The sequence below is a fragment of the Chelonia mydas genome, chromosome 25 (assembly GCF_015237465.2).
Source record: "Chelonia mydas isolate rCheMyd1 chromosome 25, rCheMyd1.pri.v2, whole genome shotgun sequence".
In the NCBI taxonomy this organism is placed as follows: Eukaryota; Metazoa; Chordata; order Testudines; family Cheloniidae; genus Chelonia; species Chelonia mydas.
Genome location: NC_057858.1, coordinates 15409830 through 15427448, shown reverse-complemented (window position 1 = coordinate 15427448; position 17619 = coordinate 15409830). Strand labels below are relative to the sequence as shown.

Sequence of the window (17619 nt, the reverse complement as noted above, 5' to 3'; positions counted from 1 at the left end):
GGCACTGTACAAAGACAGAGCAAAAAGACAGTTTCTGCTGCAAAGAGCTTATAATGGAAGTATAAGAGCCGACAAATGGAGACAGGGACATGGGAATACAAGGAAACAGAGACCGTATAAGCCAGCATGATAGGTAGTGGTCTCAGCACACCAGCGGTCTAAACATGCCCCAAGTGTGGAGGGCAGCCTGTGTGTTTGAAAATTTAATTAGTCAGAGATGGAGGCTGGCATCCTGGGCCGATCAGAGGTGGGATTCAACATTTGAATAGTGAATGAGAGAGGATAGGCAGGGGGTGCTAAGTCATGCAGGGCCTTGGAAGTCAAGATAAGCAGTTTGTTTGATGTGATAGAGAGGGATCAGAGTAGCAGCCGTGTTAGTCTGTATTCGCAAAAAGAAAAGGAGTACTTGTGGCACCTTAGAGACTAACAAATTTATTTCAGCATCTGATGAAGTGAGCTGTAGCTCACGAAAGCTTATGCTCAAATAAATTGGTTAGTCTCTAAGGTGTCACAAGTACTCCTTTTCTTTTTAAAGAGAGGGATGTTATGGTCAAGGTAGGTCTAGGAAACTGATCTTTACAGCAGTGTTTTGAATGGATATGAGTAGAGCAGGATTGCATTTGTTAAGGTCAATGAAAAAGTTGCATCTCATCATTAGGCCAAAAGCAATTATTTTCAGTCCTTGTCATGTCTGGGTCCCCTCCTGGAATCTGGTCTGTCATGACTGAACTGGGTATTATGAAAATAACTAGGAGAGTTCATCGTTTCAGTTTGACAAAGCTGATGGCAAAAGGAATTTAAGTGTCTCAGGTCTTTTAGGGCTGTGTTTAATCATTGACATTCAGAACTTTGCGTCCGATCAGTTCACAATCCAAGAAGGGAAGAAAATATTTTAATAATGATAAGATGAGCCTGTAGGTGAATTATGCTTTGTTCACTGTAGGATGGCGTATGAGCACAGACAATGATTGAACAAAATACTGCAGTGTCTCATCCACTTGTATATGCAGCTTTGGAACCCTTTCACAAGAAACAAATGGACTTTATAGTTAAGGACAGTATTTTCATTCTCAGTTGTGCTTCTACACATCTTTGCTAATGCACCTCCGTACCCCCGAGGCACCCGACCCTCCTCATCATTGCAGTCAATCCTGCACAGCTTTGTTGACACAGCCAAATCCTGTCATGCAAGCGACACCCTAGTTTTGCAGTGCTGGGCTTCTCCTGAGCAGACCTGGACAGTTCCAGATTTTAGTGTGTTGATTCTGTGATAACTAGGCTGAAACCCCAAACTTATTTTTCTTTTAGTACATAAGCTTGTGATTTTTTTTCCTAAGGGTATTTTAGTAGCCAGGCATTGCAATCAAAGGATTAACTTGCTTGTCAGAATCCTTATTAATAATACAAAAATAAAAATAGATCGTTTTTATTTCCAGCAGAGTGAACGTGTTTGTTCATATAATATAGCATACAAGCTCTGCATCAAATGCTGAAACTAAACTTCCTTTACTGTATAATGTCTCTCTCCATGGCAATAGTTGCTTTGGAAATACTTATTAATATTAATGCCTTCCACTCTGCTGGCTGCATGGGGCACACTGTAAGTCGCAGCTGAATTTTGCTTGAGAAGACTTCGCTGTTGCTGCAGGATGCCCTTCCCCTGGCTGCACTTGTCTTAGCAAACAAAGATTTAAAATACCACTTTGGCGCTGTCTTTATTGAATGGAAAATTGCATCATAATTTTAATATGATTAATACCACATTTAATGTAAAGCCCTAAATGATCTTTACACAAACATATGAACTACCTTGCTAAAGCTGTCAGTCGAGGTACCATTCACCATTAATTAAAAGCCTAGCTATTTTTTTTCTAGTCACAGACTTTTGCTGATGAAAGGCAGGGCTTCTGGAAAGCCCCGTTGGTGAAGGTTCTGTTTATCGAAAAGCTCCTACTGGTCACGTAGCTCTTTGAGAGGAAGAAAGTTTGTCATCCATTCCTAGGATTAGGTTCAAATAAGTTATTGGCCCTTTTTATAAAATGCCAAATGTTCATTAAAAAAAATGCTTTTGTTTCAAGTATTTGAAGAGGGAACTGACTTGCTGTCTGAGCGTGCAAAGAGACGGTGAGCAGTGACCGGTGGAAATGGGCAGGGAACCATAGACGGGGTAAATAGCGTCTCGTGAATTCCTCTCCTTTGTATGGGGGATTCTTTGAGAGTCTAGATGGGCCCTCATTACCTGCTGCTCTAAACCTGCACCCTCTTGGAGAAAGGGTGTTGATGGGGTTCAGAGAAGCCCCAGAGGGATCAGTTCTCCATGAGATTGAGGTTATTTTCCCTACAGATCCTGGCTTCCAACAGGCTTTGGAGGCCAACCTCCTCAGTTCCTGAAGGGACCACTCGAAAGAAATGCTGAGATGACCCTCACAGAATGACCAGGACCCCTCACCCTTCTGTCTTGCATCTCACTGATAAGTAGGTTTAATGAACACACACCTAGGGTGGCCCTACACAGCACATGAAAGCCAGCGTGCTGGAAAACAACAGTGCAAAGCACCTTGCTGATTGGGAACCTTGGTCTGAGCACACAGCTTGCATGCTCCTCTCAGCACTGGCCCTGAATCTTGCTACGCAGTTGGGCCCGTTGCTTTCGGCTCTACCTCTCCACAGGGTTTGCAAGCTGCTATAATGAGCCCCTTTATACAGGTCTAGCTCAGTTGGGGGTCCCAGCGCTCCAGCCCCAGCCCAAACCTGAATGTGTAGACACTGGTTTTACAGAGCCACTGCCTGAGCCTCAGTCAGCTGACATAGGCCGGCCACAGCTGTTGCGCCACAGAGTGTTGTACCGCAGTGTAGATGGGGGTTTCTCCTCGGAGGCTGACCCACTGAGTTGTTTAAATTTTATATTGTGGCAGCGCCTAGAGGCCTTTGCGATTGGGTCTGATGTGCTGGGACCCTGCCCAGCCACGGCCCGTGCCCCACGGCATTGGCGGGGGACGGGGGACAGTGACTGACAGGCCCGGCTTTCTGCGAGCCTTGGGGTTCAGAGCTCAGGCCTGACTTTAAACTGCTCCTCTAGTCACACCCCCCGCTCCGCCCAGTCACAGACCCCCTTCCTCCCCAGTCACCCCCCCCTGCTCCCCCTCCCAGTCACAGACCCCCCCCGTCACCCCCCTGCTCCTCCCCCCAGTCAGAGACCCCCTTCCTCCTCGTCACCCCCCCGCTCCTCCCCCCAGTCACAGACTCCTCCCCCCAGTCACAGACCCCCTCTCCCAGTCACCCCCCGCTCCTCCCCCCAGTCACAGACCCCCCCTCCCAGTCACCCCCCTGCTCCTCCCCCCAGTCAGAGACCCCCTTCCTCCTCGTCACCTCCCCCCCTCCTCCCCCCAGTCACAGACCCCCCTCCCAGTCACCCCCCCGCTCCTCCCCCCCAGTCGCAGACCCCCCCTCCCAGTCACCCCCCGCTCCTCCCCCCAGTCACAGACCCTCCCCAGTCACAGACCCCTCCTCCCCCCAGTCAGAGACCCCCTTCCTCCCCAGTCACCCCCCCTCCTCCCCCCAGTCGCAGACCCCCTTCCTCCCCAGTCACCCCCCCTCCTCCCCCCCAGTCGCAGACCCCCTTCCTCCCCAGTCACCCCCCCCCGCTCCTCCCCCCAGTCGCAGACCCCCTTCCTCCCCAGTCACCCCCCCCGCTCCTCCCCCCAGTCGCAGACCCCCTTCCTCCCCAGTCACCCCCCCCCGCTCTTCCCCCCCAGTCGCAGACCCCGCTCTCCCCCCCCCGTGTGTGGGGAAGAGAAAGAAGCACAGCCCTCTCTGGCGCATGCGCCGTGCCGCCCCTCTACCTGCCGCGCTCTGCTTCCGGGTCATTGGGGCATTTCCTGTTGCCAGGCGGCGGCTCCCCCCGGACCCTCGGTAGGTGACGGGGGGTGTCAGCGCCCCGGGCCTCGCGCTCCCCGGCCGCCGCCTCCGGGGCGATCCCGGCCCGGCCCGGCAGGCTGCGCGGTGGGCGTGTCCCGGGGCCCGAGCCCCCGGGGACGGGACCAGCCTGGCCCTGCGGGCCGCGCTGCCCCGGGAGGCCGGGCCGGGCCGGCGGCGGGAGCGGGGCGGCCTGGCCCGAGGGCAGCGCCCCGGGGCTCGGGCTCCCGCTGGGCCGGCCGCGGGCGGGGTCAGATGGTGGGAAATTCCCGTCGCGCTGCGGGAGCCCGGGGGGTGCGGGGCCCCCGACAGCTTCTTGCCGCGACGCCCCTTGCGGGCGCTGGCGGTGGGCGGCCGGGGACGGGTCCCTTGGCGCTTCCCTGGGGCCCCGGCACCGGCCGCTGCCGGCAGCCAGGGCGCTGGGCTGGATCGGCCTTTGGGCGGACCCCGCCGGGCCCTCTTACGAGTCCTCCGCGCGTTTGGTGTCAAGCGGCGGGGCTCGCCTTCCCTGACACCAACGAAGAAACCAGAAAGTTGGACTCCCTCACCCCCTTATTGAGGCTTGAGGTGTGTGCTAGAGAATCCTGGAGGTTAGGGGTGGAAAAGCCCCAGCAGGGGGTCCTGCAGCTCCTGCTTGTGCAGGATTGTTCCCTATGCGGCAGGCACTTTCTCATGGTGGAGACACCCTTGTACTGCCGATCTGTGTCACTGAAAGGGTTTTCTTTTTTTGTATTCTGGCTGTAGTGATTGTATGTACAGCACATTTCCCAGCCTTCAGTAGGTAGGAGGGTGAAAACTCCCAGCTTTTTCTGTGGGCTGCTGCACTGTCTCTCTATAACTTGTCTTGAGTAAAAAGAAAAGGAGGACTTGTGGCACCTTAGAGACTAACAAATTTATTTGAGCATAAGCTTAGCTCACGAAAGCTTATGCTCAAATAAATTGGTTAGTCTCTAAGGTGCCACAAGTCCTCCTTTTCTTTTCGAGAATACAGACTAACAGGGCTGCTACTCTGAAACTTGTCTTGAGTAAGACTCCTGTGAGCTGATAGTTGGAAACTTATAGCAGTAAAGCAGACAGTGTACTGAAGTAGAAGATAACTTATTTTAGTTGATTTTAAGTTGTGATGTACATAATCAAGTTGGGGCATTAGGAGATGAGCCCCTGTCTTAGAAAGTTGACCACCTGGGATATTTGAGGGAGGTTGTTTTCTCATTTATATTTCGGCAGTTGCTTTATGTATCATATTCACAAGGTCAGACAGGATTTTTATTTTTTGACCTATGTAAAACATGAGTCTTCAGAACAGACTTTCAGGAAGAGTATGTATTCTTTGCCTATTCTGTATTTTAATAGTATGAAATAAATAGAATATTCTGAAAAAAATAAGTAGAGTTAGTATCTTGTTTTGCTGTCAGATACATGGGATTAGTTGTACAATTTTTATTCTGTATTTAGTTTTCACAGGAAAATTTTATACTGCAAAACAAAACAAAACAAAAAGCTGCAGTATCACAGACTGTGTATCTGTGTCAAGTCTCCTTAGTTACTAAGCAGAATTAGTAGTGTACTGTCTATCTAAGTGTTTTATATTGCATGCCTGTCACCATAATATCTGGGCTTCTTCCACGTGAAATCAGCAGCAAAAGTGAAGTCACTAATGGACTTCCTGGAATCTTTGGCACATCTCCCTTATTGAGGTAAAAACTCTGCTTGAGTATTTTTTGTTTGTTTGGTACTTACAGCTGCAAAGCAAAAATACATATATGAAATATGGCTCTCAAACAGGAGCTATCAGACATGATGTGCTGCACTTCCACTTAATGTTTACCTATCAGATGTTTTCAGTATATTTTGTAATTATGTCACAGTTGCTAATTCACACTCCCTTTGCTGTAACTCCATAATGCTCTTAATAGCATGTTTAGACACATTTTCAGCATTTGCAATTGAAGAGTCTGAGAAACTTGAAATGGAACAAATCTTTATTTTCGGTTAAAATGCTCATTTTGTATTGCAACTGTTCAAAAAGAAATGAAGTGCCTGATCTGAATCAATTTTGTTACTGAGTTTGTGTTTTAAAAAAAATTTTTTTTGTGGTGGTGGGCGTGATTTGAAAACTACTTATCTAACATTTAGAATAGAATTTGTTAAAAACAAATAAATTGAGAAAACATCCCCTCCTTGTTTTAGGAGAGAGAATAGTCTTAGTGGGTAAGGAATGGTGTCTCTAGCCTCTGTTTGTCAGAGGGTGGAGATGGATGGCAGGAGAGAGATTACTTGATCATTATCTGTTAGGTTCACTCCCTCTGGGGCACCTGGCATTGGCCACTGTCGGCAGACAGGATACTGGGCTGGATGGACCTTTGGTCTGACCCAGTATGGCCATCCTTATGTTCTTAATAAGGAAAATGAAATTACTCAATAAGTACAGGTTTCATGGCTTTTCAGTGTAGATTGTTCCTGCTGCTACATCAGAATGTACAGTTTTGCTTCTGCTCTACTCATTTAGGTGTTAAGAGAACAAGCAGGTGCCAGTCACTGGAGCCACTAGGACAAAGTTAAATCTGTTCTGAACTGATTAGGATACATGACCTGGATTTGCTCAGTTCAGAAACTGCTGCAAGTCCAGTTGAAACTCCACCTCCCTGATGAGATTGTCACAGACAGTTCCATTTTTTGGAACTGTATACTACCGTAGTAACAAAATAAACTGATTGTGTATCTTCAGGTCTATTCAGCTACCTTGGACTATGAATACATCAAAATGTTTATAATATTTCATAGATATTACATAAGAACAACTTAATTTCCATAAGCATATGGTGGTGTGTTTTTAGTGACTAAACCTGGATGCACTGGTGTTGGAAAGCACAGTTTGTGATTTAATTCTAACTATTTGTGCTGTGAATAAAAATGCAGCAAATTAGTGTGTTATGGCATACTTTTAAACAAATACCTTTATAGTTAATCCTTCAGAAGCACATTCATCATGAACTACATGGCATTTCCTATAGAGTCAGACTAGAGAAATAATCTTCTCGTTTTTCATACGGAGAGAAAAGGTTCCTTTTTGTTCTCTGAAGAATCCAAGCATGTCTGACAGCAGAGAAATCATTAATATCAAGGGAAAGGTATTTGGTTCACAGTTCATTTCTGTTAGGTCAGATCCATTAGGTAGTGAGTATATCCGTGGGCAAGCTCTGTACCTTTGCAAACAGTGACAGAGATTGCCAAATCTTATATTATAACTGAATTGTGCTTCAAGGATGTTTTCAATCTTTCTCTGTCTAATTTAAAAAAACAAATGCTCCAGAACCACATCGTGACTATTAGCAGTAAGGATTCAATCTAATTACAGCATACCTAGATCTTAGTCACAACTGATTTGCAAATGACCAGTTAAGAGTGATTTTACTAGGCAATGCATTTATTGTCCAGGGGGCAGGGTCATTCCCACTCATCATGTGTGATGAGTCACAGCTCCACACCGGAGCTTAATACTAATTATTGGACATTCTCATCTCTGCCTGTCAGTTTTGTACTAGTTGCTGTGGGAGGGAATGTATTGGCAGGTCCAGTTTGGTTTAATGGTTCAGTGACTTGTCAGATACTGTGGGTCAGCATAACCTGGCAACCTCTCTTGGGCTATCTAATGTGTTGTCCAATAAAAGCACTCGTACATGTTGACTTGTAAATTGGTTACTGCCAGTAGCTGCGTACACCTTGAGTAAACAGTAGCTGAATCCTAAATTGCCAGTGGTGGTTCCAGAGCACTGGATTTTGATAGGTGCTGAAATAATCTCATTGTGCTAGATATCTTGTTACATTTTAGCCTGTTGGGTTTATGGTACCATCTTAAATATTGTTATGAATCTCAACAAGTCTGGGGGAGAGCTGTTTTTTGACATAGAACAGAATTTCAGACCAGTCATCCACCTCAAATGTTTTAACACTTTGTATTGTATAAACTAACTTTTGGGAAGGAAAGGGGGAGCTTTTATTTTCTACCAGAAAATAACTTTAATATCTTTGGTCATGAAAATGATCTTTTATGATGATTGTTATTGATTATTTGCTCTCGAACATTGGACTTGCCCCACTGGATCAGACCCATTTTCCATCTTGTCCAGTATGCTGTTGATGAGTGGCCAAAAAATAGATTTTTTCGGAGGAAGCAAGAAACTCCACATGAAGCAGATGTGGGATAATCTGCCCTCCTGAAGGTCTCATCTTAATCTCTAATAATTAGAGTTTGGTTTAAATCCTGCAACATGAGGTTTTAGCTCACTCCCACTACTCTTTTTATTAGTGTTAATTGTTATAACTCTGGATATTTTTGTTAAACATATGAATGTCCATTGCCTCTTTGAATCTTTTCAAATTCTTGGCCTTAGTAAAATCAGGTGGCAGAGAGTTGCACAATCTAATTATATGTTGCATGAAAAACCTATTTTCTTTTGTCAGTTTTGAATTTGCCATTTTGCAATTGCAGAAGCTCCCATCTGTCTTTTCTAGACAGTCCATTATTTTATTTACTTTTTATTCATCTCCTTTCTAAGGTAACAATCTCAATCTTTTAAATCTCTTTTTGTTTGAGTTTTTCTATGCTCCTGATCATTCTTGTTGCTCTCCTTTGAACCCTCTCTAATTTTCCAATATTCTGTTCAGAAAGGTGCTCTGAAGGAATAGAGAATGCTAAAAGATCTTGTGTTTAGAGAAAAGAAATCAAATCCACCAGTCTGCAAGAGAATGAACAAATGTATATTATTTCACCTTTAACTATAGTGGTAATTTTGCTTCTCCACTACAGTAAGAAAGGTGTCAAATAGATATAACTGAAGCATATTTTATAAAATTCGGTGGGATTATAAAAGGCTTTATCAGTTTCTTTAACTCTGTTTTTTCACACTTTTTTCACATTTGGTGGGCAGTTTCAGAAACAACACCTGCCCATAAATTCTCTTGCCAATCCTTGAGGCTTTACAATTGCATTTTTTCCTATTTTCTAGTGTGTTTTTCTCTGCCTTGCTTTGTGAAAGGCTTCTACAACAAGGGAAACAAACTGACAATACAGGGAAACAGTGAAACTGTTCACACAGTACTATCAAATACATAATCTCCCAGATTTGGTAATTTTAGGTGTTGCTTGTAACAAAGATAGGTGAACAGTTTTCAGACAGAAGTGTATTTTTCAATTGATGTCCCTTTTAAAGTTATCTTAACAAATGCCTAAGTCTGGAGAATAGGACCTGGTCTTACTAATCATTAAAGAAAAAGGAACTGTTTAACCTAATCAATAAGTACACTTAAAACATTGCATTTTAAGTGCTGCAGCGCTTATGTGAAGATGCTTCTATGCTGACAGGAGAGTTCCTCCCATCAGCATAGTTAATCCACCTCCCCAGGAGAAGCTCTCCTCTACACTAGGGGTTAGGTCGGTATAACTATGTCACTTAGGGGTATGGATTTTTCACACCCCTGAGCAATGTATTTATACTGATACAGGTCTGTAGTGTAGACCTGGCCTAAGTCAATTATAGATTTAAGATCAGAGTGATTCAGGTGTCCAATCTGTTTGATCAGTTGAATGTTCATGGCAGCTTTTTGCATTATAAGTTCGTAAGTGAATAAAAGATTTAGAGTCAATCTGAAGATTTCCCTTTTTACAACGTTTTAAATATATTTTTATTCTTTTGTGGAAATTTTATTCAAGCTCACCCAAATACTTATAAATGGAATTCTAATGAAGCTTGTGGGTGCTTACAGCCAGCATTCCTAGGTGTACAGAAAGCAGAGAGGTTACTTTTACAAAAACATGACATTAGCAAACGATAAAATGCATGTTTCAGAGTAGCAGCCGTGTTAGTCTATATCTGAAGTGAGCTGTAGCTCACGAAAGCTTATGCTCAAATAAATTGGTTCGTCTCTAAGGTGCCACAAGTCCTCCTTTCCTTTTTATAAAACGCATGTGTACTGACGACCTTATACCTGTGACCTTTTCTCAGTGGAATGCCTCAGCTTCACTTTAAACCTGTCCAGCACTGTAACAGTGGCATAATGTCCTTATTTCTTAATTTCTGTTTTTTAAATGGAATTGTATTTAGCCGGTGAAAGGTGCTAGACTGACAGCGTTAGGCACGGATTCTTCATACAGCAGATATATCACAGGCAGTGATTGGCTGGGGCAGGGTTGGGGAGAAAGTTATCCAGTGTGCCCCCGTCTTGCCCCAGGGGTAAGAAGGGAGTTCAGTCTCCAGGGCCCATTCAATCAGGCACAATGTCATTAAATACTTTCAGAGTAGCAGCTGATGCAGTGAGCTGTAGCTCACGAAAGCTTATGCTCAAATAAATTTTAGTCTCTAAGGTGCCACAAGTCCTCCTTTTCTTTTTAATAAATATTTTGTTTCTAATTCCTGTTTTATGGTGGTTTCATTCTACAGTTTACTGGTTTGTTTCATGGGTGCGTTTGCCATTAGGCTCCTAATTATGTCCATTCAGAAATCCATAACAAATATTGAGAGCTCTTCTGGCATCTTCCTGAATCTGCTGATTTTGTTTCCCTTTTTTCTTTTAGAGCTCCTTCATTTTGTGGGGTGCTTGTGCTATGTTAGTGGGTTCATCAGTTTATACCCCACGTAGAATGGCTAATGCAGAATTCTTTCTTTGGTTTAAAGTTCGGATTGAAAGCACTTTTAATACATTTAGCATCATCCAATTTCAGTATCCAATTCATTTTTCACATTATTTCTAGTTTTAGTTGACAGAATTAAGCTTTTTGCAGAGATATTTTCTACTGAAAAGTCTGTGTGTGTGACATGCACTTTCAGCATTTATTCTACTCTTATACCTCTCACGTGTGGAAAAAGCATGTACTTATGCACCTTTTCATTTCCAGTTGTCATCCCATCTCCTAACGGGCCTGAGTCTCTGACTGTTGGTAATTTAGTTAGAGAGACAAGGAGGGTGAAGTAATATCTTTTATTGGACCAACTTCTCTTGGTGAAATAGACAAATTTCGAGCAGCCCAGAGCTCTTCGGGATATTACATTTTCCTCTTTGTCTCTCTAATAACCTGGAACCAACATGGCTGCTAACATTAACTTATTTAGGTATTTGGCTTGGATAAGGGTTTATCTGTTACTTGTATTCTCTTCTCAGACATTTATTGTAATTGTGGAAAATACTGCTGTGTAAATGAGCATGTAGCTATCTTACACCAGCAGTACTTAAAACAGTCCACCCTAGGTGCTGCTGACTGGCACCATAACGGGTTATATTTCTGCATGGATGAATATTGCTTGAACAGTTTTCCCCCAGTGCATTAGGCACAAACAGCCTTTTCTCAAGCAGTTACAGTGCAAGTCTTCCTGTTCTAGCTGTCCTCTTAAGCATGTTTTGTGTACATTGCAAGGGCAAAAAAATCCGGTTTCCCTCAATATTTGAGTTTCTGGTGTCCTGCTTCTATTGTCTCCAGGTAAGGAAAACATCTTAATTTACACAGGGCCAGGGGAGCTACTGGAGAATGTGTGAGTGGTGTCATCCAGTTGGACCCCACCCCCTGGGGTTATAATTATTTTGATGGGAAAAGGGCACTGAATTCAATCTTGGTTGGAAAGGTCTTGTGTGTTATCTCAGGATGCTCTAGTGACATGATGTGGAAGCAATTGCCTTATGCCGTAGAAAAGTGGTAGCATCTGGATCATTGATGCTACTTTGAGGGTCTTCTGGTTGCCTATTTCAGTTAATTTAATCAGTTCCTATTCACCATCCACATGTAAAAAGACACTGTGTACATTGTACATGAAGAATTACCTCGTCTCTGAATTTGTTTGGTATATTGCCTGAATTAGGTAACTTGATTCAGTTTGCCTTGGAATAACAGTTCAGAATCTGAAGAATACGGTGCTCGGACAGAGGTGGAAATGAACCAGAAGAATATCTGTGAATAATGAGCTCTTTACAGAAAGCAGTGAGAGCTTTTAACAAATATCATCCTTATAGGAACTAACAGAATTAATTCTATCTGTTAATCGCAAGATTTTCTGACTGTTATATTTTTGTTTGGGAGTTTGTTTCTCTGCTTTGTAAATGGACATGTAATGCTCATTTTTCATTTCATTAATGTTTGTGAGAATGATTTGCAATATGAAGATTATGTATACTTTTCATTTTGGTAAAGTGGGGAATCTGAGGTGAGATTAGTGAAGAAACCAGCAACCAGTTTTCTTGCTTGAAGTTTAGTTAAAAGGGGGTAGCAAAGGAATAGACTTGATTAACCAAGAAATGGTTTATACATCATACGCATGCACGTTCATGCACACAACAAAAAGAATAAACTTGCAATATGCAAGGTAAAAATATTGTAGAAAAAGGGAACAATTAACTGCACTTTTGTAGGAGACTGAAATATTGTGATAGTCATATTGCCCTTAGGAGACCATGCAAATGAAAAATATTGTTCTGTGCCACTGGGTTACAATATGAATCTGCTATATCGATTCTACTGTACTAGGGTTGGAACAAGCAGCATATTTATGTGGTACTGTTCCTGCCTTAGGCTGCCATCTGGTGATGCCCCAAAGGTACTGTGGTATCAGGGGGTAGCCGTGTTAGTCTGTATCCACAAAAACAAGGAGTCTGGTGGCACCTTAAAGACTATCAGATTTAGATTCTTATCTGAAGAAGTGGTGGTTTATCCACAAAAGCTTATGCCCTAATAAATCTGTTCGTCTTTAAGGTGCCAGAGGTACTCTGGTAATGGTGTTCTTTCAGACCCAGTACATCTCTTACCTTCATTCTTACAAGTTTGAGCATTTTGGTGTAAAACCAAGAGTTGAAATTGCACAATAAGTATTCCCAATGGAATACCTGGAGTCCTTTCCTGATCCTTTCAAATCTGAAAAATGAGTTATTTCTCTCTGTTGAAATGGGAGGGGTAAGAATAACTTAAATATTTTGTACATTTCAGACTGTGCAGTGAATGTCCACAAGAATTGCAAGACCTTACTGGCTGAATGCAGCAGTACCAGACCCAAGGTTGGTTTTACAACTTCTCCACCCTTATAAGATAGGATTAATATCACCTATATTCTCTATTGAATTCAGTGGAGTTACTCCGATTTACACCAGCTAAGAATCTGACCCTATATCTTCAAATCCCTGAATAGTTATTAACTGATCCAGCTAGTATCCCTTGATGGTTTTTGTATGTGTGGGGAAACTGAGGCAGGCTGATTTACCTAAAGCTATATAACAAGTCAGTGTTAGATTCACCCTCAGGAATTCCTGGCTCTTGAGCCCATTATTTGTTCCTGAAACGTTCTCACTCTCTTTAAAAGCAAATGATGTATATTCTTAATTTTTGGTACCCCTGTTTTTTAATGCCACTACATGGATAAAAGGTAACACAGCACTGTTGGTCCATGTTTGAGGAGGCTTGCATGAGAGGAGGGAGGTTGATCAGAACAGTTACATGCTAATTATAATCCGAGCACTGTAGAAATAGTGGTTTCAAGTTCTAAACTGTAAAATCTTCTTCTGAATCTTTGCAAGCCATGGCTCAGTGCCTTGACTTCTAGCCAAGCAGTTTATTTCTTTCTTACCTTTATCAAAATATGCTCATAGGATTCCATATAAGGTTAGTGTGGTCATAATCAACTATGTATTTGTAAAAAATATTTAGTCCATTCATGTGTTTTAAAACATGGTATTTGAATCTCATTTCCTCCTTCGGGTTTCAGAGTAGCAGCCGTGTTAGTCTGTATCTGCAAAAAGATACAAGGAGTACTTGTGGCACCTTAGAGACTAACAAATTTATTTGAGCATAAGCTTTCGTGAGCTACAGCTCACCTCATCGGATGCATCTGATGAAGTGAGCTGTAGCTCACGAAAGCTTATGCTCAAATAAATTTGTTAGTCTCTAAGGTGCCACAATTACTCCTTTTCTGTTTCCTCCTTCACTTACCTATTGAGACTTACATTCAAATGTTGGGTTTTTTTTCCACATGCAACTGTTGACTTCAGAGACCTAAGGCAGAGCAGGGAGTAATATGGGGAAGAACAGAGAGTACAGAACAGCCCAAGTCTTGGCAGTCAAGGGATGAAGGAATCAATTTTCAGCCCAGTCCTGAGGGCAGAATTATTGTTTGTTTTCTACTTTGAACTTTCAAAGCATCCTGTTTTTTTTTTAACATGCAAACACAATTATGCCTATCTTCTGTGCAATAGAAATGTTCCATTTGCAGATACAACTTTCTACAAACTCTAATACATAACCAGGCTCCCACAAATCACTCTTAGGACAAGAGAAAAGAGAGAGAAGTAGGCTGAAATAGAAACAGAAGACAAAATAAATAATGAAATGCAATGAGACCCCCATAATAATTACCTGCCACAGAAATATATTATTTATTTTTCCTGCGTATTGACATCTTGGCTCTTAACAGATTGACCTTTGGACATTGCCCTATCATACGAATGAGGACTTGTCTGTGTGAGAAAGCTGCACTGGTGTAACTAAAGCTCTGATTTAAATTGCTTTAACTAAACCTGAACAAAGCCCTGTGCAGACACTCTACTTTTGGTTTAAATTAGTTTAAGCCAATTAGGAATTGGTTTAAAATAAACCAAAATAAGCTACTCTTAACCTGAAATAAGTGTCCACACCTGGTTTCGTGGTTTTAATAAAGCTATTTAAATTGTACCTTTAAACTGTGCAGCTTTCTGATGTAGGCAAGGCTTAGTCTTGCTTATACTCTGCAAAGCATTCTTAGCATTTATTTCTAATTTTTAAGTCTAGATACATTGCTTTGTTTTAGAATGTGAAAAAAATTAAAACCTTTTTCTACAGAAGTTTTTGGTTTCCTAGTTTAAGTGTAAGGATCCACCTGTAATCTGTAATTCATGATACTGAAAATGTGGTTCACTGTGAAATGATGCTCTCATCTTTGTAGTTAAGGACACCCTTTAAGAAATTTTTATTTTTTCTCCTATAGCAGAACAGACCTCCTGGATTCCCACAAAATTCACCCCAGTGCTTTTACCCAGGTTTGTACTAAAGAATGATTTCTGTGCTCAAAGCTTGTCTGTTGAGTTTTATACTTTTTTCTTTAATATGTTTTAGAAACAATATACAGTGTATTATTGAAGGTTAGAAAAGGTCTCTCTTAATAAGATGACTTCATTTTTCCCCATTGGGAATGAGCTTAGAAGTCTCCTGTGTGTTTTTATCCGTTTATATTTTTATTCTATTTTATACCTTCTTGCTGTGTAACTTCAAAATATCGCAGTGAAGAAAGATCGATAAACTAGTTTCTCATTGATTGCCTATTTTCTGTCTTCTGAAAAGACTAGAACTGTGAACTGGAACCTTCATTGTACATCAGATTTTCATAATTGTCTATTAAAAATTTGCCTGCAGTTGGTGCTAGCTAGCTGTCTCTGAGACAAGCAGGCATTAGCGGTCTGAAAGATATATCTTTGTCATAAATTTGGAAAAAGGATTGGGGAAAAAATATTTGAAAAGAGCAATTATTTTGAAGCATAAGCTCTGAAATAGCTTTTTGCTATTGCCATGGAAAATACATGCTTGCTTTCAAGCACCGTTATCCAATAGATAAATCATTCATTCCCCTCTCCCCCTGCCCATGGCTGTGGTGCTGAAGCTATGCTGAGGCCTTTTGGATCCCTCCAAATGGGCATCTTCACCATCACAGAATTTTCTCTCATCAAACAGTCTGTAAGATTCTGCACCTTTGCTCTGAGTCGTTTCTAGAATTTGGATACTGGTGTTTATTTTGAGGTACAGCTGTTCTTCTCAATCAGTGATTACATAAAATGCTAATGGGGTGTTCTCCATTGAGTGGGTTAGACTCAGATCTCTGCTACGCTGGTGTAAGTGTATTAGAGCTGTTCTGTGTTTGTGCCCATGTGAGCGAGATCACAGTGCAGCCCTGTGTGTGCGTAAATACCATTTGAGGTGGTAGGAATTGACAGGTGTGTGTTAAGGGGAGAAACAGACTCCTCAGGTTGTAAGATGACTGGGTTGATCAAAACAAGGGCAAAATTAGTCTCTGCCTGGATGTGCTGGTCTCTGTTCAGTTGTGTTACTCACTGAGACACATTGTAGATAGGGATGTCTGTTATCTGGTGTACCAGTGTGTGTATGTTAGGTGGTGGCTGACTTGCATGTCAAGGGTTTTTTTTAAAAAAGCTTTTACTGTGGAGACAGCACAGGGGGACTAATTGTTAGAATAAGATCGGTGGCTGTTTTCGTTGCCAAGAATGGCTTTGTCTCCTTATGGGAAGGTTTAGAGCAGGGGTTGGCAACCTATGGCACGCGTGCCAAAGACAGCATGCGAGCCGATTTTTACTGGCATGCTGCTGCCTGCCGGGTCCCAACTGCCGGCCCCACTCAGCCCGCTGCCGAACCCAGGCCGGCAGCGGGCTGAGCGGGACCGGGGCCAGTACCCCGGCAGGCAGCAGTGTGCCGTTAAAAATCCTGCCCGCCCCTGCCTGCTCTTCTCTGCCCCACCCCGCGGGGGCAAGGTGAAGAAGCTTGATCCGCAGCTGCTGCTGCAGGGCAGGCAAGCTCCCCCCTCCCCCGCCTCTTCCTCTGGTTCCTGCCCCTCCTCTTCTCCCTCCCTGCCGCTGATCAGCTGATGGCCCTTGCCAGGGAGGGGGAGAAGCTGAGCTGCAGCGCACTTGCTGCTTCGGGGAGGTGGCGGAGAAGAGGTGGGGACGGGGCTTTTGGGAAGGGGGGTGGAATCAGGGCATATCCCCTACAGCCCCCTGCCGTGAGCCGCTCTGGGCAGGGGGCTGGGAGCACCCCCACAATCCTAGCCCACGCTCCCAGCCCCCTGCCCTGACCCCTGCACCTCCCTCACGCACTCCCAACCCTCTGCCCTGATCCCTGTACCCCCCACGACCCCAGCCCTGACTCCAGCACCCACCACACATGCCCCCAGTCCTCTCCCCTGACTCCTGTACCCCCCATGCCCTGACTCTTGCACCCCCCCACATTCCCACCCCCACCCTGAGCACCAAATGGGAGCTCCTACACACACACCCCCACATTCCCACCTGCACCCCTTGCACCAAATGGGAGCTGCTCAGGTAAGCACTTCACACCCAAACCTCGTGCCCCAATGCTGAGCCCCCTCCCTCATTCTAGCTCTTGGCCAGGCCCTACACCCCAACCCCCAGCCTACTCCTTCACCCCCAGCCCTGTGCTCAGTGTTCTCTCACCCTCAGCTCAGTGCAGAGAGAGAGGAAGAGAATGGGCAAGAACCAGGGAGAAGGTAGGTACCCACTCTGTGGGCAGGGCCAGGATCCCAGACCAGTAGCGGGCTGAGCCGCTCAGCCCACTGCCAGTCTGGGGTCCCGGCCGCTGACCCCGCTCAGCCCGCTGCCGGTCTGGGGTTCTGGCTGCCAGTCCTTTGCCAGCCGGGGTCCCGGCCTCAGGCCCCACTCAGCCTGCTGCCGGCCTGGGTGAACGGAACCCCAGGCTGGCAGCGGGCTGAGCTGGCCAGCGGCATAAGATCAGCATTTTAATTTAATTTTAAATGAAGCTGCTTAAACATTTTGAAAACCTTGTTTACTTTACATACGACAATAGTTTAGTTATATAATATATAAACTTCTAGAGAGAGACCTTCTAAAAAATGTTAAAATGTATTACTGGCACGTGAAACCTTAAATTAAAAT

The 17619-nt window shown here is 43.9% G+C and overlaps 1 protein-coding gene across 1 annotated transcript in view; it reads left to right on the top strand.

Annotated features, from left to right (window-relative positions):
• Positions 1–17619, top strand: part of ARHGEF18 (Rho/Rac guanine nucleotide exchange factor 18) — a 90686-nt gene that overhangs the window by 34086 nt on the left and 38981 nt on the right. Inside the window, 2 exon segments of the mRNA XM_027834281.3 lie at positions 12884–12951; positions 14910–14961. Of these exon segments, the coding sequence (XP_027690082.3) occupies positions 12884–12951; positions 14910–14961 (120 nt within the window).